General features: G+C 39.0%; 1 protein-coding gene across 38 annotated transcripts in view; it reads left to right on the top strand.

Moving 5' to 3' along the window:
* Positions 1-22,395, top strand: part of ANK2 (ankyrin 2) — a 393,899-nt gene that overhangs the window by 316,184 nt on the left and 55,320 nt on the right. For 19 of the 38 annotated variants that reach the window (XM_076337350.1, XM_076337351.1, XM_076337354.1 and 16 more), the window contains 5 exons: positions 6,586-6,730; positions 12,069-12,171; positions 12,788-12,891; positions 16,425-16,466; positions 17,389-17,424. In XM_076337350.1, coding sequence (XP_076193465.1) covers positions 6,586-6,730; positions 12,069-12,171; positions 12,788-12,891; positions 16,425-16,466; positions 17,389-17,424 — 430 coding nt within the window. The remainder of the gene's footprint in view (positions 1-6,585; positions 6,731-12,068; positions 12,172-12,787; positions 12,892-16,424; positions 16,467-17,388; positions 17,425-22,395) is intronic. The other 19 variants (XM_076337386.1, XM_076337379.1, XM_076337375.1 and 16 more) reach the window with 2 other exon arrangements.

Below are 22,395 nucleotides of genomic sequence, written 5' to 3'. Positions count from 1 at the left end.
TGCCATGTGAATTTCACAAGGGCAAAATTAGTAAATACTTTGTATCCTTGGGAAGAAGGAAAAGACTTTTTTCCCCTTCTTCTCACTTAAGTGCATGCAGAGTCCTGGTCAGCAGGTTTGTTGGGAGTCATAGATATCTGTACTAGACCAAGCTTTCCTTCCTTCGTGCCCAATGTGTTTCATGTTGTGAGGAAATTTCCTATTTCATAGGAAATATTTACCCGGTTTAGGGTGAATTTTCCTCTTCCATGAGACAAAAACAGTGTTCTGATGGAGCAAAAAGCTAAATCAGCTCTCCATCACTTTCCCCAGTATGTTCTTTTAATGTCATTTCCTGCCCAGAATTCTTCGTGGGATCCGCTTTATTGCTCCTCGTGAAACTATTCTGTTACCTAGCTTTATAGATACCATAGTAGCCACCTGTGAAACACTGGAATTCATTTTGCAGCAGGTTAATTTGCGAGAAGACAAAATCAAGACGTCTTCCCCTCCCTGCAGATACTCAAGGGTAGACATACAGGTTTTTTTTCTTTTAATTTGCTTCGCCTGCTGTCTTTCTGCAAGTGCTGCATTGAGCTACCAATAGCTGACATGATGATTCATGTTAAGTCATGTATCAATATATGAAACCCTGCGTGAAACCATACATGAACCCCTGCTTTCCTGACTGGCTAAAAATAAAGACATTTAAAGCATTAGCCAAACTGTAATTCAGGGAAACTTCGGGGGTGGGTGGGTGGGGGGGTTGGCATTAAATAGAGGATTGACTTTAGGGAAGTGAAGGTGTCCAAGGAAAGTGTCAGAGAAACTCTGCATTATACATTCCTTTAAAGATGCTTCAGGACTTACATATTCCATAAAAAATTGTGCTTGCCATAGCTGTCCCTTCTCCATCTGTTACTTTTAAGGAGCAGCACTTCTGTGGGGAGCTGTAGACTTATCTGTATGCTGCAGAGAAAACAATAATTTTGGCAAACTCACATAACTGTATCTGGCTTTAAAAACATCTATTAAAAGCAATTTCTGGCAGTTTCTATCACAGCCCTCTTTCTTTCTTTTTTAACTTTTGCCTATATTTTCTCTGTTTTGTGAGAAACAATTCCAGAGCAATTCTCATACAGCAATTGTATTTTTCAATTCACTTACGTAGCAGGAGAACTATAGGAATGGTAGGAACTGCCTTTGTTGAGGCTTCCCTAAACGAGTTGACTCTTGCAGATGCATATCCAGAATGGTGTGGTGAAAATGTTAAAACTGCTTACTTGATCGAACATTTGCATAGCTCCCTGATATCAGAGGATAATTTCTGAAAAAAAGCTAGTCTGTTTTAGAAACGTTAATGAAACGCCTCTCCTGTGAGCCAATACTGATTTGCTAAGCTGAGAATTGCATGTGGCTGGGTGCCTCAAAGCTACTGTCTAGTAAATGTTACTTTGCATTTAAAACACGTTTTTGATCTCAAAGTGGTTCATGGTTGTTGCTTGATTTAATCAGTTATATAGGTAGGACATACCACTGCCTTTTGTAGAATTTAAGAAAACTAAGGAGTAAAGTACAGGAATATCAGTATGGGTCTCTGGTTTCGATGGTTTGGTAAAATCCTGTGTGCTCAGCCGAACTGTCACTGAAGGAGCAGATATGTGGTCTCAGCATGCGGCCTGTTTCTCTTAGTAGTCTGTTCAATGATTTATAACGCTCAAAACCTGTGTTCAAACACGTGAAATCATCATCAGCAAAATTAGCTTTTCATTTTCCCTGTACTACTCAGAGTAAGGCAAATATCTACTGTCTGAGCGGCCAGTCAGATCTGCCCAGGTGCTTCCCTTCCTGCTAACAGGTATCTTAGAAAGTAGCAATCGAGATCCATTGCTATATTTGGATATTATGGGTTCATGATACACAGAAACAATAAGTGGACAGCATAAAATGTAAAAAAAAAAAAAAGAGGAGCAGACCGGTAAGAGTCATCATACGAATATTGCTGACTTGAGCAAAAGGTGAATTAGTTGTGGATTTTTGCGAGTTGGTTGGTTGGCTCTGTTTTAACGCAGACTTTGAAAACAGTTCTGTGTGGCCTTGACAGTGACTGGCAATGGAGTTTACTCCCGCTCCCCAGTCTAGGCAAATAGAAAAAACTCCAGGCAGCTGCATTTTAAAAGATCGCAGGGAAGGTTCCCATTCATGCTTTGTCTGTTTTTTGCCTACCTAATGCATCATCACTGGATATGTGCAGCGCCCACTGCTCCTCGTAGGCTAAACTGCGTGCTTCCTGCTCCGTCAGAGCCCCGTGAAGCTCCGCAGAATGATGCCAATGCTGCTATTTTAATTCCGTTTCTGTGGCAGCGGTGTCTTGAAAGGTTCAGGGTCCTCTGAGTCAGTGAGAACTAGCTGTTCGGTTTTTCCGGAGTGCCTCTACAGCACAAAACAGCAGGGTGGAAAAGTTCCCCAGCTAGTGCCACCTGTGTTGCCCATCACGGTGCAGAATTGTGCGGGAATGCCTGCTCAGGTCAGCTGCACGGCACTGCTGCTGGCTTAATAGTCCCTGCTGCGAGAGAGCTTGTTTGCTCAGGTACAACACTGAATCACCGTAGCTCTACTGCTTCTGGACCGGTGTGTTTGCACAGCTCTGCAGTCTGGTATGTATGGATTCACCAGCCCAAGAATCTCTGTGCTGCTCTTTGCTGCTTAAAATAGATATGCCTTTGGTTGGCTTGGTTGTGACAAAGATTTAAAACTTTGTGTAAAGTGTTTCTAACAACCATCAATGCAGTTTTCACTTGCCCGTTATGAGTTTCTGTACGAGGCCTTCCTTGTCTTAAGCATAGTATTTAAATCCTAAAGTTTATTTAATTTTCCCATTCTGATTCTTAGGTTTACTGTCTCTCTTTTTCACCTCTCCATCCCATTTTCATCCTTTCTTTCTCTCTCTTGGATCCAATCCTGCAAAGTGCTGGTTCTCCAGTTTTGCAGAAGAGGTCACCTGATTTAATAGTTTTTGTAGGTGGCCAACACCTCATAGAAATGCATAGCACCTTGTTTAGCAGGTCCATATCTCCTCATTTTTTCCTAGTAACAGGCCTGGAACCTGCTAAACTTACGCTGTCTCTGGGATCCCTTCTCCCTGCAACCTGGCCCTTGCCAGTCCCACCCTTTGTATCCATCTTCTTGCTTCAAGTCATCTCTCTCCTTTGATTTTTTTTTTTCCTATCCCCCTTCTGAGGAGAAAAGAAGGAACCCCAAGTGTTGCAGACCTGTACAAAATGTATGCTTTTGGGGGGTCTTGCATCTTGTTCCAGGGCATTAGTTTGGCCACTGGAAATGGATTAATGGACTAACCAGATCATTGCTGAGAGTGCAGTGGGACCGTAATGCTTTGTGTGTTATGCTCTGGAAAAGCTACCCATCATACTGGGACTTATTTGCACTTCGCAAAGAAAAAATAATAGCAGCAGCAGGTGCAGGGACTCAGCTATTGGCCACTTTTTGTTTAAATAAATTCCTACGTTTGGGGATTTAAATTTTTTTAATTTATTTTTTTTTTTTTTTTTAAACTTCTTGTTCCAGCGTCCTTAGCAGTAAAACCCCAGTGTTTCTTTTAAGAGTCCAGGTACTTGATACTTCCTTCTAGTGCATTTTATTTCCTTTCAAACCTGCCCTAAAGAAGATGATGTTATTCAGAAATGCAGATTTGGACAAAATTTTTAGAGATATTTGAGAGATGGGCAGTAGCAGTGATGAGGCCAAGGTGAACAGGAATGCTTTATTTGGGGCACAGTGCGAGGTCACCCAATGTTTTGTCGTGTGTTTTCCCCTGTCAAGTAAACCTCTGAAGATCTGTTGGTATCATGAAGAAAGGAAGGTGTTCTTTCAAGTAAACAGAAGATAAATCACTAAGCGGGTAACTCATCGAAATCCACCTGTAAGTTCATAGATGGCCACTGCAAATCATGGAGCATCAATGTCAAGGGCTATATTTGTCACGAACTGCTTAGTAAGTGGTGAAGACGTTACTGTCATTAATTTGATGGGGAACATGATGGCAGATGAATCGTTTCTAGCATGATTGAAAAGGATAATTTCTTGTACCGCCACGAAACTACCATCTGGTAAGATTTGCCGTGTAAAGAAGCTCATGGTCAGCTGAATATGTAATTTCTTCTCAGCAGATAACATGCCTGGGTACGTTTGAATTGACTGAGACTCAGGAGTATAGCCGTGTTAGATCTTTTAGTGACAACACAATATTGCTGGCAGGATGAATGAGTGCTTGTTACACAGACTCAGAATAATTCCTTTTGCGTATGTGCAGCTGCCCTGCAAAGCAGGAATTAAGACACTCAGGTAACCACATCTGTATGAAATGTTATGTTGCTACACAATCATTCAGACTTAAATACATTTTTTTTCCCCCTTCATATACTAGGAGGCGCAACTTGCTTTGGGAGTTCATCTCATTAAGGAAAGATGGAAGGGCACAAGGGGTTGGCGGGGAGTGACTTTAACTTCTAGTTCACTCACTCAAGACTAGTATGCTAGCGAGGAAGCTGTGTTACCAACAGATAAATGTTCTGAAGACATTGTGAAATATTCATGGATAGTCTTATTACTGTTTGCACATGTTCACATCACATAAAACAGCTAGTGTTACTTAGACCTATTATTGACAACTCTTAGATGAGAGGCCAAAGCTGAAATAAGAGTAGAGTTTGGATTTTTTTTTTTTTTAAAGGATGTGGGTGTGATGAAAGTGGTGAAGATTTTGCCTTTGTTTCTATTATAGATGGAATGTCTGGCCTGATTATAAGTATGTAGTTTATTTGAAATATAACTTCATATTCCTTTTACTGTTTGATTAACAGCATTGCCTTAATATCTTCCAAATTTTCACTAAGCCCTGTGCTTTATAATGTGACATTCCCAGGAAACAGGAGGCATCATCTGTCAGAAGACAGGAAACATGCAATGATTAAATGCATTTTATTGTTTTCTGTGAAACTGTGCCCAGTTTCTCCCTCTTAATGTGGGCAGATGGAATTTTCAAGAGCTTTTGTTGTTATACTGAGAAGATTTAGGCCTCATTTTTGCATATAATATTTGTGTATACAAAAAATCTTAAAACCCCCAAAAGTTACTTAGTTTTAGATGACAAATTATAAATTATTTATTTATTAGCTGAAACATCAAGCTAGAAAGACTAGCTTGATTTGTTTCATGAAAACAAATACCAAGTTTTCTTCCCTTAGTAGGGAGCACCACTCCTATAGCTTGTAACACCAATAACATTTTGCGGGGCGGCGGGGGGAAGATGCTCTACCAGAAACAGCGGCACTAACAATAATTGTTTTTTGCAATTTTGCTTTATTAAGACTTTAAATCACACAAGTGGCAACTGCCCTGATGCCCAAATGGATTCTGTTTGAAACAGCATGGATGCCACTTACCTAACCTTTACAAACCTTCGTGTTTCTCCGCATATCGGGGTGAATTACTGCAGCTGGAATGTGTAGCCCCTGAAGACTCTTCCTGTATAACAGTTGCAGTCTCCTTCATGTAACTGAGCTCCAGGTGCTTGACTTTTGCCCGTGCCGCTTAGAAAATGAGAAAGTTTGAAGATATCGGTGGCCTAGGGTCACGTTGTGCGGTTCGGTGTGCTGCAGCAAGCCTCTGGCAGGCTCATGCAGTAGTAATTAACCATTGGGAAAGTGACTGAAATCTCCAGGCAGAAGCTGTGGAGACAAACCGTGTTGCAAATGGGAATGAAAAGAAACATCTACATGTTGCTTGGCAATGTAATCTGTTTTGTTAGTCTGCTGGGGAAAAGCAAACTGTGACTTCATATAGACAGAATTTCCTGGGGAAAATAATTTTGGACCTAAAAAAAAAACCCAAAACCCTGTTATTCAGAGTATATGCAAAAAGGTTACTATGTCAGATAATCAATGATCATTTAGGCTTCGATTCATTATGAAGTACTTTTCTGATTAATGATCATTACCATCTATGCATGTGAGCTTATTTCCAGTTTCTGGATATTGCCATGTTTTAGAAATAAGAATTTTTTTGCTGATCACACAAGGATGTTGGAACACGGGTGAGGCAGCCTCATATGATGTGGAGTTTGGACAATGGAGAGTTTAAATTAGGATTTGCAACTATCAGGCATAAGGCCACAGAAAACACCTTTTCAGCTGAAAACACATAGCTTACAGTCAAATAAGTGGTTGTATTTATCTGTCAGGCTGTGATACAGTATCGCTGTGACCAGCGAGCTAAGATGGATAAAGGAACAGAGAGATCATGCCTTAGAGAGTAGCGAAGAAATTTGCCCCTTACCAGTATGTGCAACAGCAAAAATTAGATTAAATCTAGTTGATTAATCACCCTGATGTCAATTCTATTTGTTTTTTAAATCTTGCTTGATGTGCCAGTTTCATTAAATACATTAATTGCTTGTGGTTTGCAGTGTTTCCTGAGTGGAAAATGCCTTCCTGTTTATTGTGCCATCCAGCTGTTAGATGCCAACATGTAAATGACATCAAACTTGTGTGTGTGCTTATCTCTGTCCCTTCTGTGATTGGTTTAAAGGTGATGACACAATGACAGGAGATGGAGGAGAGTACCTTAGGCCAGAAGACCTCAGAGAACTAGGAGATGACTCTTTACCAAGCAGCCAGTTCTTAGATGGTATGAACTACCTCAGGTACAGCTTGGAAGGAGGACGATCTGACAGGTATTTGCCCGGACACGTATCTTTTCTTACGATAATTCTGCACACATTTTGTTATAAATGTTTGAAATCCCTTTCTCGGGGTCTTTAACTCGAGGGAGACAGGGGATGCACTTGTCATCGTTTCTTTATTAGGTAAGTCAGTGTGGCAGTCACTGCTTTGTAGGAGGAAGGTGTGGTCAGGAGGGATATTTCCTGACCAGTCCAGAAATGAATACATGTGGCACTCATACTTTACTCAGAGCCTAGTGAAGAATTTGTTTGTGATTCTTACTTGGTTCTTGAAACGGCATAGCTTGCTTTATTGTCTTTGTGGTCAGGCAAAGGAAGAAGAGTCCAGCTGTCTATGGAAAGGGCTTATGAATCGTCCCCATCTCCTCCTGTCACGAGTCAGGGGATGGGTGGATAGGTGGACAGGGTGTTTTAGCATTAGGGGAGCTGACTTTTTAGAGTAGCTTGCTGGCTATAGATATAAGGAAAGGAGCAATGGACTTGGTCATTCCGCATTGGATTGGCAGTGAGTATACTGTCAACAAGCACATTGCCGCTCTCGGTTGCATCATGGCTGAATTAGCAGGAAAGAGAATCATTTTCCTTCTACTGGCACAGCACAGTATTTATGTTGTAAATAAATAAATAAATTAGAAAAAAGAACGTGTGTTCAGTCCAGAAAACTTACTGATTTTCTTACCTCTAACAAGTTGAACTTAAGCCTAGATGTATTTCTGGAATAATAATGCCTGTAGCTTTAATCTTTTTTTTGAGAGGGGGGAATGTCACTATAGTCTACAAAAGATACGGTGTTCCCTTTTCAAAATGAGAGCCTTTACTAGTGAGCATAAGCGTAGACTCAAACTGGCAGATTAACACCCACAGTTCTAGTTTAGAATAGGCTACCCAGCCAGAATAGGCTATTCCTGTTTGAAAATGACAATGTCTAGTGAAAATCAGTAACGTCTCCAGACTTACTGCCTTTAGAATTGGGGTTTGCTCAAGGGCAGGGGGAAGTTGAGATCTTGGCAACAGAAGGAATTTTTAACCTACCTCATTTTCCAGTCTCGATTGTTATTCTGGCAGCATTTCCGAAGCTCAGTGAAATCAGTAGGATCCATTCTGTTTACTTCAGTAGGCTATGAATTGCTCCTGGAACAAAAGATGTCAGGAAACAGTTCGGTTTGCCTCCCAGCATGTGTAAATCCCTCATCATTCAGGTCTTATGAGCTTGGAGTCTTTGTTGGTTTTTAGACAGCTCCAGTGAATCCACTGAAAACAAAGTGACTGTGTGGCTTTTTAAGTCTTAGAGGATGTTTATGAACTATATCAGAATGCTTAAAAATCAAAACCTTTTATCACGTGCTTTCAACGGTAACAAAGTTTTTTTTTTTTTTCATTTTAAGATGTAGTATAGAAATGATTGTGCAGGCAAGTGTTAAGCCAGTTTCTGCTCCCATTTAGAATATTTTAGCTTTTAAATACTGTCAGTGGATTTTGGTAGATTTTCACTGGTGTGTAATTGATGTGTTTTATTTTGTGTTGTATGAAAATTATTTCGCAACCTGTATCAAGCATGATTATATTGAAATGAAGCAAAATTATAGAGGGAGAAATAATGAAAGAAAAAAGTACATCTTTCTAACTCCATGGTCTCATTTTCTGTCACTGTCAGGTTACTGGTTGTAAGAATTTTCACAGAGACTGCTTAAATTATTTTGCTTTTGCTTTAGTGTGATTTTCATTGCGTTATACTGACTTTGATTTTTCAAGAAATTCAGTAAAGCAAAATGGTATTAGCAGTCTAGACTCGTGATGTTACGCATTAAACAGTTTGATTTAAAAGCATATCTTTTTCTTTTGTAACCATCTTCCCTGTTTCTTTTATTTCTCTCTCCCCTTCATTCTTTTTCATATGCTTTCATTAGCACCATGCCCAGGTAGGTATTACATAGCATGAAAACATGTTGTCTCTATATTCTTTTATGGCACCTGTCTCTGTTCATCCATTTTGAAGGCCTGCTGTACACCAGAAAGTTGATTTGGAGAACCAAATGAACGACGCTGCTGTTGGAGATAGTTATAGTCTCAAATGAGTATGATATGCAGTGGTGAATACCGATCCAACGGTACTGTCTGTCTAGGAAGGTCACGGTGTGATATAGCCACTGTCCCACAGAAACTTCCCTGATTCCTGTACAGATATGTTAGCAAGGATCAGGGAAGTTGCACTAGATCACAACAGCTGGTAGCTGTCCTTCTGTCACCGTGCTGCTGGGAAGGCTAGCCATTTTCCTTCTCTGTGTGGAGAAACAGTGGTAGAATAAAAAAATAAAGAGCATGGACTACGCTAGCTGGATTCTCCCTCTGGATATTGGGAACCAGAACTGATTCGGGCCATATCAGATCACCAGTATTTGAAAAGACTCCATTTCATTGGAAGTCCCTTCCACCTTTCTGGTCTGTGACAGGTGCGAGGAAGGCTTTCAGTCTTTAAATAGAGCAACATTTTCAAGGTTGATTTATACAGTTTTCAATGATACCAGGTTCTTTTCCCAGCTTCTGAAACAACATATACTTCCCACAACAACAGATACACTCAGCGGGGCTAGAGATTGCTAGAGCTCTGTCTAGGCTGGCAAGTGGATGTGTACTGCAACATGGTCTCCCCGTCATTCAGATTAGAACTTGGCTAGAGTATGCGGCTCTTATTTTCTGGATACCGCCTGAGCTTTATTCAGGGCTTAGAAGAGGTGGATGATACATGCTTGTGCATTACCTAACATGGGCAAGACACAGTTCAGGAGCTTTGTAGCATTCCTGGGTTCCACAGCTCAGTCTCTGAGGCTGAGTAGAGTGCTATTGACCCCAGAACCCCTGTGACTTAAGATTTATCAACCAGATTTGGAAAGAATCTGTATTTAGATATTAGTTTTGTCTCTGTGATTTAGGGTTTTATTTTTTTACAGGATTCCTGAAGACTTATCACAGTAATGAACAATAAGTTCTGTTTGGTGCCACTACACTTCTGTAACTGGACTATCGTTTCAGTCAGTACCTTTATTTCTAAGTCTCGGAAGCGCAGACCTTAACTGCTGGTTTGCTCTTCATTTAGTTGGTGCAGCACACAGAAGAGGGGCAGTGTCATCTGAACGGTAGTTTTGAAATTAAGTGTAGTAGGAAATTTAAACTTCTAATTTACCGCAGACCTCAATCATGTTTGTGCATACCTTGCCTATAGATAAATCCATACCCTCCATGTATTGGATATTTACTGGAGCTTACATACATGTACTACATAGTGGAGATGTACTGGGCTGCTTGTAGTGGTGGTAGTAGCAGCGCCGGGTACTTGCAGGGGAACATGGACAAAATCACCATACAGATAACCGGTCAAATCTAGTACATACTTCCCTTCATTAAGTGTCTATCCAGGACATGACATTAGCTGAATAGCAGAACCTACAACTTGGATGGTGAACCTCTTACAAGCATTGCATGGCACAGCGAAGCGGTTCTGAAAGTGTCAAACATTGAAATGAATAAAGGATAATGATGGCAAATGGGGTCTGCTACTGAGGCTTATTTTTCAACCAAAGAACACGTGTTCACTGACGTACTCTTGTTACGAACAAGCAAGGTGTACTCTGCCTACGCAATTCACACTAAAATGTTTAACCAAAGGACTCTTTCGTCAAGATTCCTTTTCATAATTTTCTTCTGAAATGTTATAGGCAGACAGCTAGGGTGAACTTCTGTCCCTACTGAAATTTTGTTGGTTGTTTTAATGGAATCAGAATTCTGTTCCAGAAATGCATAATCCCAATAATACACTAAATATCAGCCTTACATGTCTCGCCTCTTCCACTTGTCTGGGTGAAAGACATTTCATGACATGTAAGAGAGATTATTTATTGTCGGGTTTTTTTTTCCTCAAGACTTCCCTAAGGCTGATACTTGTGTAATACTTCTCTTTGCTTTCAGTTTTGTACAATCCATCTAGTATGCTAAACAGGCCATTGGTAGAAGTCAATGATCATTGATTATTCTTCAATGTCATCTATTTCTAATAAAAGGAAGATAACCATTTGCTTCTAAAAATGGATCAAAAAAATCATTGTGTGAATGTAGCTATTGCTAAAAAAGGCTGACTGGTCTGAATCAGATGGTAAAATATGATTTCCAATGAGATCTGCATTTAAAGCACTTGAATCTCGTGTCCATAATGTACACATGACTTTTATTGCTAACTGCTGAAAATGAATTATCCCTTAAAAATCTATGTATCTAGATAAATGGCCTATTGTTCTGATCCAGTGTGTTAGTCATGATGAGTACTACTCATGGACGTGTAAGCCACGAAAATAAAACTGCTTCCTTCAGTTACATGTATTATATTCCTCAAGGTACAGAACAACATCACAGAGTAACGTACAACATCTGAAGGTGGTTGATCTCTTTTTAAAAATCACTATTGTAATACTGCTGCTAGTAAATATTGAAAGGACCAAACAAGTGCTATTTGGTAGCAGAAACCCCATTTACCTCAGTATGTCCTTCTGTGGTATCTTAAATTTGTCTTTTTTTGCTTTTTGCTAGTGGATACTGCAGTTACATTCTGAGCCAGTGCTTGGAAGCAGCTTATTTACTGCCTTGCATCTCTCATTGCTACAGCAACCAGTTTTCTGTAGAGCTGTGCGTACTTACAAGGAAAACAGTGCTCACATTTGGACTGCCTCTCTAAAGATGCTGTTGGCATACAGAGGAGGAATTTTGTTTTACACGGGAGCTTGCGGCTGGCCACAATTCACCTTGCTGTGTGTACCTTCCAGGGGACGATATCAAGCTTGCTTACTTACAGTTTCAAGGGGAGAGAGTAGATCATAACAAAGCTTCAGAAAGAGTAATTTCAGCTTTTCTTCAGATGTTAGCATTCTGGTTTTCTGTAGCGGTTTGCTTGTGTGACGTAGCAGGAGAGAGAACTTCTCCAAAGAGAAGTTACTTAAGAGAAATTCATGCTCTTTATTATAAGGAAATTGTCATGCCACAAAGCCAAGTATAAAGTATTTGTGAGTATGAAATAAACTGTCATCTAGATTAATCTCTAGGTTCTGCATTTTGAAGCAAATAAGTCAGGCAAAAGACTTTGTGGCCCTTGGTCAGAAAGGTAGCATAACACAGATTTGTAAAGCTCTGTTTTTCCCCCATGCCTATTATCTACTCCCCCTGGAAGCTGCATCATATTGCTAATAGCACGCTTTTTTCATTCTCCCACTCGATCTATCATGACACCTTTACAACATCATCTGTACTGCTGATATATTGCTATGGCATCCTACCAACCTACCAGCCTGCGATCCTTCAGTTCAGACAGGTCCCACACATTGAGCCATGCCTCCTACCTGAGGGACAGTGCCATGATTGACGATACGGTTGTAATCCCCAGCCAGCAGGTAAGCAAATTCTCTTAAGTTCACTTATCAGTTGGATAAATATGGAAATATAAAAAGATTACAGTTTAGATCGTACTAATGATACCATGTTGGGTATGCTGCTTTATTCATTTTAATATAGATCTCTCTAATTTTCACTGATATTTAATGGTATATTATGCTATGCAATATTAAACTCTATTCCAAAGTAAAGGGATAAGCTGTGTGAATATAGTACAGGGACTGTCTTTGTAATGTTCTCCATTTTAACGGATTTTTGCATGATGCTAACAGCCATTGGGCTAAATATTCAGGTGATCTATTGAACTCAAGGCCATTGTCCTCAAAGATACTATCCTGAAGCATGCTTGTAGTTAAAAAAGAAGATTTAGGAAATGCCACTTTGGTAGATCACAGCATTCATTTCACTGGGACCACTAGCATATGATTACTTTGAGCAAGTACAAAACGTTACAATAAGGGGTTTCTAATATCTTAATGCTATTATTACTCCTTTGTTTTCTTTTTGAAAAAAGTTTTAACGCTGTAGGTACTACTATGCAAAATACATCTTCTTATTGTTTGCTTGATTAATTGATTTTATTGTAGTAAAAAGGAGGGTTTTTTGCTTACCAAGGTAACAACTCTGGCCAAAGAAGCTGAAAGGAATTCATATCGCTTAAGCTGGGGCCCTGAAACCTTGGACAATGTGGCTCTTTCTTCCAGCCCTATTCATTCAGGGTGAGTGTATCAATTAGCATTATACTAAAAAAAGAGAAACAGAATACCTGCAGTGGCAGCAGCTTCAACTAATGCTTAACTAGGAGTTATATTTTAATTCCTTGCCTCCTAGAGCTGTCAATAAATTGTTATGATCTCTTAAGCTCTGACAATCAAGCAAGCCTGAGTACCAAGACTATCCACTGAAATCACTGCAAGTCAGTGAATTGATGCCAGCGAGCTTTCAGTCAAATTCAAGAGGAACGAATGAGATACTTGACACATACACACATGCGTTTGTGTGTAAACGTGTGAAGTTTACGGAGAAATAAATACAGTGCCTTTTTAAAGTTAGTAATAATTGAGGCCAAGGGCCTAATCACTCCAGATGGTGCGTACTTCCTATGCTAGTGAAGTAGTTTAGGTAAGCACCAACTCCAGTGTTTGTCATGATAACTAAAAAAAGAAACCAAGGATTTTAAATTACATGAACGGTGTAATAGACAAGCAACCTAAACATCATGTGCTTTACACATGTTTGGCCACTATGTTCGTGTATTCTACAACTGACACTTTGTAAGCATTTGCATTTAGGGAAGCTCATTGAAATGGAGTAAGACAGGTCAAAATGCAGGCCCAGCCAAATTCGTACTTACAAAGCTTATCCTGGTTGGCCTCAAAATCTGTGAGTGCATTTGTTTTAAGTGCTCTTACTTACTATGTTTTAAGTAATTTTATTCTTTACGCTGAATTCTATGCTTATGTCCTGCTGTCAGATTTGATGAGGCGTGTGCAGGTGAATTCATAAGAAACTGATGTCATGAAAAAGCATTTCATTTCTGTGGAGCTACGTTGTATGCAGCATGGCTGGATAGAGAAAGGAGAAAGATTTTTATTTTTTTTGTTAATCTCAAATGAGTTTGCAAAAATCTTACAGTCCGTATCTTTCAAAAAATATCACTGGAGTCCCGTTTGGAATGACAGGCAGTCCTGGTCTAGAAGAGGAACAGTGTTGTCATAACTGCAATTGCAAATTGGCTGATTTGTGACATATACGAGAAGTTTGTTAGCTGGTAGCAGGATATTTGGCTGTGACCAGTGGTGTTTGGATTTGCTTTTCCTGAGCTCTAAAACTAACAAATTAAATTAAAATACTTAATGTCTACAGTATGTATGTGTTTATATACAGGTCAGTATGTAAGCTTTAAAATTGTTTTGGTGGCTTATTCTAACCCTAAATAGTTTACAGACTTTTTCCAAAGGATGTTTTACTTTTCACTTTCAGAAAGGTAGGTCTTTCCAGTGATTGCAGAGGATGAACTAAATACTTTTTTCTAGAAGAGTGGCATTTATTTCTTGGATGTGCAATCATTTTGTGTTTTTCTTTTAAAAAATATTAGTGATGTTTAGACCTTTTTGGATGACCAGGATGCTAGTGGTAGGATAAGAATATCTGATTTTAATAGGAGCAATGCTCTCTGCAGCCTTGTATGAAATAGTGACATTTAACATGACACAAATTATGTTCTTCTTTTTATACATACCAACTAACTTGCCACTAAATATTGTAATAAAGAAACCTGTAATAATGATTACTTAGCCTTTGGAAAAGACTGTACAACATTTTTATCTTGCTTAGATTTGTCTGAGTCATTAAGTTATCATAAACTTTTGGGGTGCATCTTGTTTAGAGTTTCGCTTGTAAGACCTTATTTTAAAAGTGAAACAATTGTGGAAGTACTGTGTGCATGACTGTTACATTCACTTAGTTGGAACAACAACAGTCATTTATACCCCTCTCGTCACCTACACCCTCCTTCATACACGGACACACACTTATGAACTAGCAACCCTGCTGACATTTCAGGTGCATGCATTGAAGTAGTCTATATCTGTCATGAAAGAAAACTCTTAGTGTTTGAAAAGAAATCCTCTATGAACATTGTTAGTGGCTTTAAGCAAGGGTATGACCTTGGTTTTGCCCAAGGCGCTGGAAATGTATGGAATTCTGACTGTGTTTTTCTAAAGTAACACATCAGCAAAGTATTGGACAGTAATTTATTTGGCACAGATGATCTTAATTTTGTATTCTGTGCAATCTGAGAAAAACATGACACCATTCTCTCCCTGCACTACTTCAGTGGCTAACCCCAATTTGTCGTTGGGTTCTTACTGATCTCCCAATGTAGGGAAGTGTTTCTGTGGATCACAGTGTAACACCCCCAAGCAAAAGGATTAATTTATAGACAACCGTTCTCTATATTTCAGCCTTTGCATAACTAAGCAAAACTGCTCCTATGTCTGAAATTTCAGAAGGGGAAATTGTTTTAACCATCCATTTCAAATTTAAATGTAACTACTGTTTCAATATGTCGATAATTTCATCAATAAGGAAAGAAAAGCAAGATGTTTGGTCAGAGTCTTTGGCAGCCATTTCGAAAACAAGAAAAAAATTATCTCCTAAGAGGTAACACTCTTATGGTGCTCACAATCTCAACATAAACATCTCCTGGTCATTTTACACAGCTAACAGTTTCCAAATAGTTTCATACATTGGCTGAAGGGAAAAGTATAAATTCCTGCATTTAAACTTCCTTTCAGAAAATCAGATTTGCTTCTCCTGATAAAACTATCTGTTCTTACATATTGAGCAAAGTTAAGGATCTCTGAATATGCCAGAAAGCTTGGGTGCTAAATATCCAATAAGATAGAGTTTTATCGCTTTGCTGGTAATATTAGGGGATATTATGTATAATTTCCTGCTGAAGTGTGATAAAGAAATATGAGAGACAGAACTAATGCCTACATAAATGCAAACGCGTTTCACAGTTTTAATCTCATACCTCACAATATCCTATTGTGGGAGAACACATATATTTTCATTAAGTTGGAAGGCAAAAAACCACTGAACTGAAAGATTTCTTTTCACTTGCAGCATTTAGACATTGCTTGACAGTATCATATTCTTATGTCTCTATCACCCACAGTAGTTAAGTGTGAATGGTAAAGATAAGGCTGACTGTAAGATTTTAAAGTATAAATTATGTGCAAAATTATGTTGTTTTCATACCTGGGTTCTGCTGATACAGTGAAAAAAATTTCCACAATTTAGTTGTATAGATTCTATTTCTAAGAATTCTACTGACAAATATGTAAAGGTATGGTAGATAAGAAGAGAGGCAAATCTGACATATTGCCAGGAACATGGCACTGTGAGGAAGGAGCTTCGAGTTCATGCTTTGATACTAACTTGCTTTTGTGTTCTAGAGCAAGATACGTAGCAGCTCTGCAGTTTTTCCAACTCTGACTTGCTCACAGTAAAACTCCTGTTTAATGAAAGATATTGATTTCTTTTATATAATTTGATGAAGTCCCTGTTTGACTAATAGATGATCCGAGTGTATCAGTACTTGTATCTGACAAAATTAAACAGTTGGGATGTTATTAGTGAATTTACCTTTCTGGAGGTTGTTGCTTCCACCAATGAAAAAGGGAGAAGGATGAGGGAGTGGGCAGCTCGAACTGTGACAAATAATGTGAATTATCATTCTTAGCTGCATGTCTGCAAAAAAGGAGACTGGATCCTTGCTAACAAGGTAAACAAAATATATTTCAAGTGTTGTATTCTGAATCCATAATACTGTTTTCCCCAATGTGAGATTAATTTCCTGGAAATAGTTACGGAAAAAGGACCTGGCAGTGACCAGCTGATAGTCATTTCTAAAATCTGAAAGTCTAAATTATTTCAAATTATACTGTAGCCTTTATGACCTTTATTCAGAAAGTTACAATAAGGAAGAACAGCAGGTGTGTTTCATTAATAGCAAATTGCTGTTCATGTCAGTGGAAGAAAATGGCAATGGAAATATATATATATATATATATAAAAAACAAAAAGCGACATCAGAAAACTAACTGGCCATGTGACACATTACTAAGAGCCTAAACGGGTCAAACTGAAAGTTTGAAATTTGTCACTCTGTAGTGCAGAACAAAAGGAGGACAAGAAATGTGTTGAAATGGAAGAAAGCGGAGGACGGAATGTATTGACAGGAAATTTGAAGAAAACAAAATCGTGATTTATTGTGTTATCAGAAACAGTGGCTGGAATTACCTTAGATATACCCTTTGATATACCGTGGTCCAAATTTTAGGTGTGGGTACCTAAGCCAAGCAGCATTTCCCCTCATCTGGTTCTGAAAGATTTACTCAGAATCTAACTGTACATTTTGGGTATCTGACTTCCAGTTTGAGAATGTATGTAGAGAAACCAGATCACTCTAGCTTTACTGCTGTAGTAGTAGTAACCATTTGTAACCACGGATGTTTATGTAGGCTTGTTTTCCATACTCACTCCTACCTTCTCACATGTAATGAATATGCATAAATATGTATATGTTCATGTGTTTAAGTTAGAAATCTGTTTCATTTTTCCAATATTTCAGTATTTCATTTAACTCATTCTTTTTTTTCCCCTTTCTTTTCCTTTTTGATGTTAAATCATCTACTCTATCGCAGATGCTCTTCTCCATGTCTTGATCATGACAACAGCAGGTGAACTTCCGCATAATTTCTTTCTTTAATACATTGCACTTCTCACCCACCCTATTTATCCTCCTCTCTTACCTCACTTCAGGATGCTTTAGTGTTTTGATAGTGCACGTTAGCCAAGAGAAAAAAAAAATCTACTCTGACTAGGAGTAATAGTTACACATGGCCCTATTTCTCTTCTTACACAGTAAGCGTCCACTTTCTCCCATCTGCTATGTCCTCTACAAGAAAAGAATACTGGACACATAAGTCCACTGCAAAAAATCTTAACAAAGCTCCTTATACATTCCTAGATTGTTTTAACCATCGATTTAATCAACAATACATTTTCTCTGTTGGTGGCGTGGTTTAATATTATTAAAAGGAAGGAACTCCCCCCCCCAATAATCCAACACAAACCACTGTAGATAGGTTTAGTTTCAACTGTTATATTACAAAGTGGGCCTTTTATCTCACTTGTCTATATAAAGAATATTGCAGAGCCATACTTTCCGAATTGTGCCACCATATTGGAACTAGTAGAATAACAGCACAGACCCAGTATATTTAATTTTTCATGCCACGTGCGTTTTTTGTGTGACCTCGGTTAATCAGTGGTTGAATCACTGGCACGTTGCATCCTGCACAGAACACCTGGAGTGGTACCTTCCCAAAGGAGATTATCTTCACTTGGCAAACTTGAGTGTTTATTGGCACAATACCTCTTCATCTCCTTTAACATAACCGTAGAAAGGTGAAAATCTTCTTAAATACTCAGCTGTGCAAAATTATTAAACGGCTAAATAAAAACCCAAACTACAAACCCGTATTTTTGGGTCATGTCACTCAATCTCTCTGTAGTTGACTAATGCAGCGAAGAGAATGTCACCATGAGTTAATACTCCAGTAGTTTCCCGTGTAGGATCATGTTTTTTGTCCTCCTGGAATGTGTATTTTGCCTTGTTTATGTATGGCATAGTTGCAGCCTGATGGAAAGCACACTGAGGTAGTTGAATGACTTGCTGTTGACTTCAGCGGGAGCTGGATCAAGACCTTTTTTCTTAATTTCAGACTGTCTATCAGTTTTCCTTCTCCGGCTGAACACTTTACAGTGGCTGAAGCACCCTGATTGTTTGTTGCTGCTTCTTCACACTGCGACTAACACTGAATGCTGCTATGTCCTTGTTTCCCAGTTTCTTTTAAAAATTAAGATAATGTACGCAGAAAAGTTCCTAAATGTGTCGACAATGGATGTGCTCTAGTTAGAGCTTTTTATTGTTTCTTGCTACCTGATGAGAGCATGTGTGCCTGCCTAGCTACTTCGGAAGAATAATCGTACCTGAACTGACCGTATGAAAGTGGTGGTGGTGGTGTATTGATTTTGCCTATTCTGGTTTTGTGTGTTCAAAGAACTATTGCCTGTTCTAGAAAGACACTTCACGATGCTAGGTTTGCATGGCTCTTCAAATGACTCTGCAGAATGAGAAGCGCGTTTGAGTGCCAACATGCTTGCGTTCGCAGCCACCTGAAACTGTGACTCTTCTGCAAAGCTATTTACGTAACAGCGATTCGTCACAAATCACACAATAAGTATCTTCTTTCACCCCCCAGCGTTTGACACATCCAGTTTTTATTTCATTTGTTCATCCTGCTATTATCTTTCAAATGAGCATAGATAGAGAATAAAACCCACTTAATTCCATATGAATAAAATCAGCAAAGGGAATAACGCAGGCTCAGACCTGAAATACAAATATTTCTTGAAAATACACCACAACTTTTTGTCCTTGTAAGGTCGACAAATCCAATGCATATGTATTGTCTGTGTTTTGCCATTAGAAAACCCATTGCTGTTTGCTCTGCTCTCTGTAGAAGGCATGGAAACAGCCTGAAGGATTTAGGGGCCTTTTATGTATGTCCTTAACCAGAAGGATGCTGTAGCCAATGTTATTTGATATAGTTACCTTTCATATGGCAAGTATGTAGTTTTAAATTGCTCTAAAATTAAAGAGAATGAAATGGCCTCTCTAATTTATGAGTAAGTATTGCTAAATTAGAGGAGAATGAATGATGCTTGATCTAAGTGCTAACCATGTGTTTAACAGAAGCGTGTATAGACTCCCCTGCAGTCTATAACTTATTCCTAGAAAATAATTGCTTTTGTTCCTTATTTTTTCTTTAAAAAAAAAAAAAAATCCTGATTTTCCCTTCATTCTTTTTAAAAGAGAGAAGGCAATGATTTCCCAAAACCCGATTTGTTTCATTGATTTGGCTATTATATTGGGCTACCACCTTGCTAAATCTAAGAAAGCTCGGTATCGATCCAGTTTGCAAGACTGTCAGGGTCACACGTTTGTGTCATGCATCATTTCTAACTGAACCTTTAAAAGTGGCAGAAAATGAAACTTACTCAAAGGCTGTCTTAGTAATGAGAGAGATCGTCTCATTGTTGCCCTAGTCACCCTTGACATACAAAACTTGACTTCCCTGCTTTAACCCATAATCTGCTTTGATTTTGAATCATCACTTAATTGAAATTTAAGTTCTTGCCATGGGTTGCCAAGATAAACTGAAGTCAGTGCTAAAGAAGGATGCTTCCCCTACATATAGTTATTATAGGAAGGACATTTAAAACATGTTCTGAAACAGACTTTTGCTGACGGAAAGTACATGTGATTTTGGTGCGTTGCTTGATCAATCGGTTCACTTATTTTGGCCACCTTTGTTTTAAATGGCTCACAAGAATGTTTTCCTACTTATCAGCTGTCCAGAAGTTTTCTCCTATTTATATTGTTTTCCCTCTCCTCAGTTTTACCTCATTTCTCCTAACCATAGTTAGTCCCTGCTAAGGTTTTCCTTCCCCTGTTATGCCATTTTTAACCCCTTCTGAAAATTGTAGCTATTATATCTACGTGGAGTTCCTGTAAGTTATTTTGGTTTCTTTTACATTTTCTTTAATTTTTAATATTACAATAAATTATCATAGAAGCACGTAAGAAACGTTTATCAGCCTAATTTTTTTAGGATGCCTCCTTTCTTCTCCTCTTCCAGTGATACCTGTAAGAGCTTTCTGATTCCCTGTAATCCCTTTTATTAACCTTTTTTTTCCTTTCTTTTTTTTTCTTTTTTCCTCTTGAACTCCTCACAGCCATTTGTGTTTCTCTTTAATGAGCCCTCTCCTCTTCATTCTCTGTACGTAGATGGTTGGTAGTGCTTGCAGTAGTGCTTTCTGCAAGTGGAACGTGGAGTAAGCTCTGAGTTTCCTGCTTAGCCAAAAGTCACTTCTTGCACCGTCCAGTTAGCGTGAGCGGAGGGTGCCCGGTGCCCTTTGCAGAAGGAGGAGCTTACAAAGTTTTAAGTCAGAGCAGGGAAGACCGATGCAAAGATGAACGGGTACCTCTAAGGGATGGTAAAGCAAAGCACTGTCTCTCTGCATGCAGTAAGAGAAGCAGCCCCGCACCTAAGCTTCAGGGAGTAGCAGGGCCTTTTTAGCAGGGCCTGTTGCGACAGGCCGAGGGGGAATGGCTTTAAACTAAAGGGAGGGAGATTCAGACTAGATCTAAGGAAGAAATGTTTTACGCTGAGGGTGGTGAAGCACTGGCCCAGGTTGCCCAGAGAGGTGGTGGATGCCCCATCCCTGGAACCGTTCCAGGTCAGGCTGGACGGGGCTCTGAGAAACCTGATCTAGTGGAAGATGTCCCTGCCCACGGCAGGGGGGTTGGACTAGATGACCTTTAGAGGTCCCTTCCAACCCGAACCATTCTCTGATTCTATGAGTATATATGATGTTAGGGTTATTAATCTGCTAGTATTATGTATTATTTTCTTTTTGACCTTGGGAATTTATAATGAAAAGGTACCACTTCCCAGACTGATGGCTTAATCTGCCAGTTACTCCTGCTAGTTTTGTTTGTTCGCTTGAGTACAATCTCTTCCTATCTCAGTCTCGTCACTTAACAACATCTGGTAAAAGAAACATTAGGGAGAGGAAAAATAGTGTGTGTGCGCGTGGGCAGCAAAATAATTAATTTGCATTTTACATTTCCTTTCTATTAGTCATACAATTTTTTCACTTTCCTAAATGCACATTTCAGAAAGCAGGTTTTATGTCATGCGTTAGTTTTGTATGAATTATTTGTATACTGATATACACAGTCCTTCGAAAGGGCAAAGCTTTTCCAGTCCTGGAACAGTAATGTCACCATCCAGATGCCCTATTATGTAGCAAATAGGCAGAAAAAGAGGCTGCTGTGATTCAGAAAATGCTTTGTTACAAATTATTTGCTTGACTTTATTGCATATCCAAAATTATGTGAAATGTGCCAATTTAAAAAAAAGAGAGATGAAAAGAAATTGGATTAAATAAGTGGATGAAAAAATGAATGTGGCAAAAGGTTGGGAAATAAACAGGGTGGTATGGTGAAAAAAACCTTATTTTTACATTCTGCGTCAGCTCTACAAATCCTGCATCGGTGTACCAGCCTTTCAGACTTTTATGCCGCAGCTCTGGAGCTGAGGAATCTTCCCCTTCAGTTTCTTTCTTTCGCACTATATTCATGCTAGTTCTCCAAAATTTGTTTTCTGGAAATTTCATGATAGTATATAGCTGGTTTTGTGAACCGGCCCCTCCATATTTGGTATGATAATTGGCACTAATCTTTCTGTGCCCTCCTCATATTATTCCATGTTTGCCTGAATTTGCTGTCCGGCAGTTGAAGGGTACCTGCAGTCTCTTAGGTGGTTTCAGACTCATCCAGAAGGCACAGGACCCTTCAGGAATCTCCCATTTCATCTGGGGGTCTGTTTCAGTGATACGGCACAAATCTATGTTTTGGTGCGTACTGTGATGAACGCTCCTGTTTGCCAGATTGTGTCTTGTCATTTAGTAAATACATTAGATCTTCTTTATGATAGAAACAGCTGTTTTTATGGTGAATAATAATAACGTCCTACGGTTTTATCCTAACCATTGTTATCTTTGTGTCCACCTTCCAA

Source organism: Aptenodytes patagonicus, chromosome 4, assembly GCF_965638725.1.
Source record: "Aptenodytes patagonicus chromosome 4, bAptPat1.pri.cur, whole genome shotgun sequence".
In the NCBI taxonomy this organism is placed as follows: domain Eukaryota; kingdom Metazoa; phylum Chordata; class Aves; order Sphenisciformes; family Spheniscidae; genus Aptenodytes; species Aptenodytes patagonicus.
The sequence above is the reverse complement of the archived record's forward strand: the minus strand, read 5'-3'. Positions and strand labels throughout refer to the sequence as shown.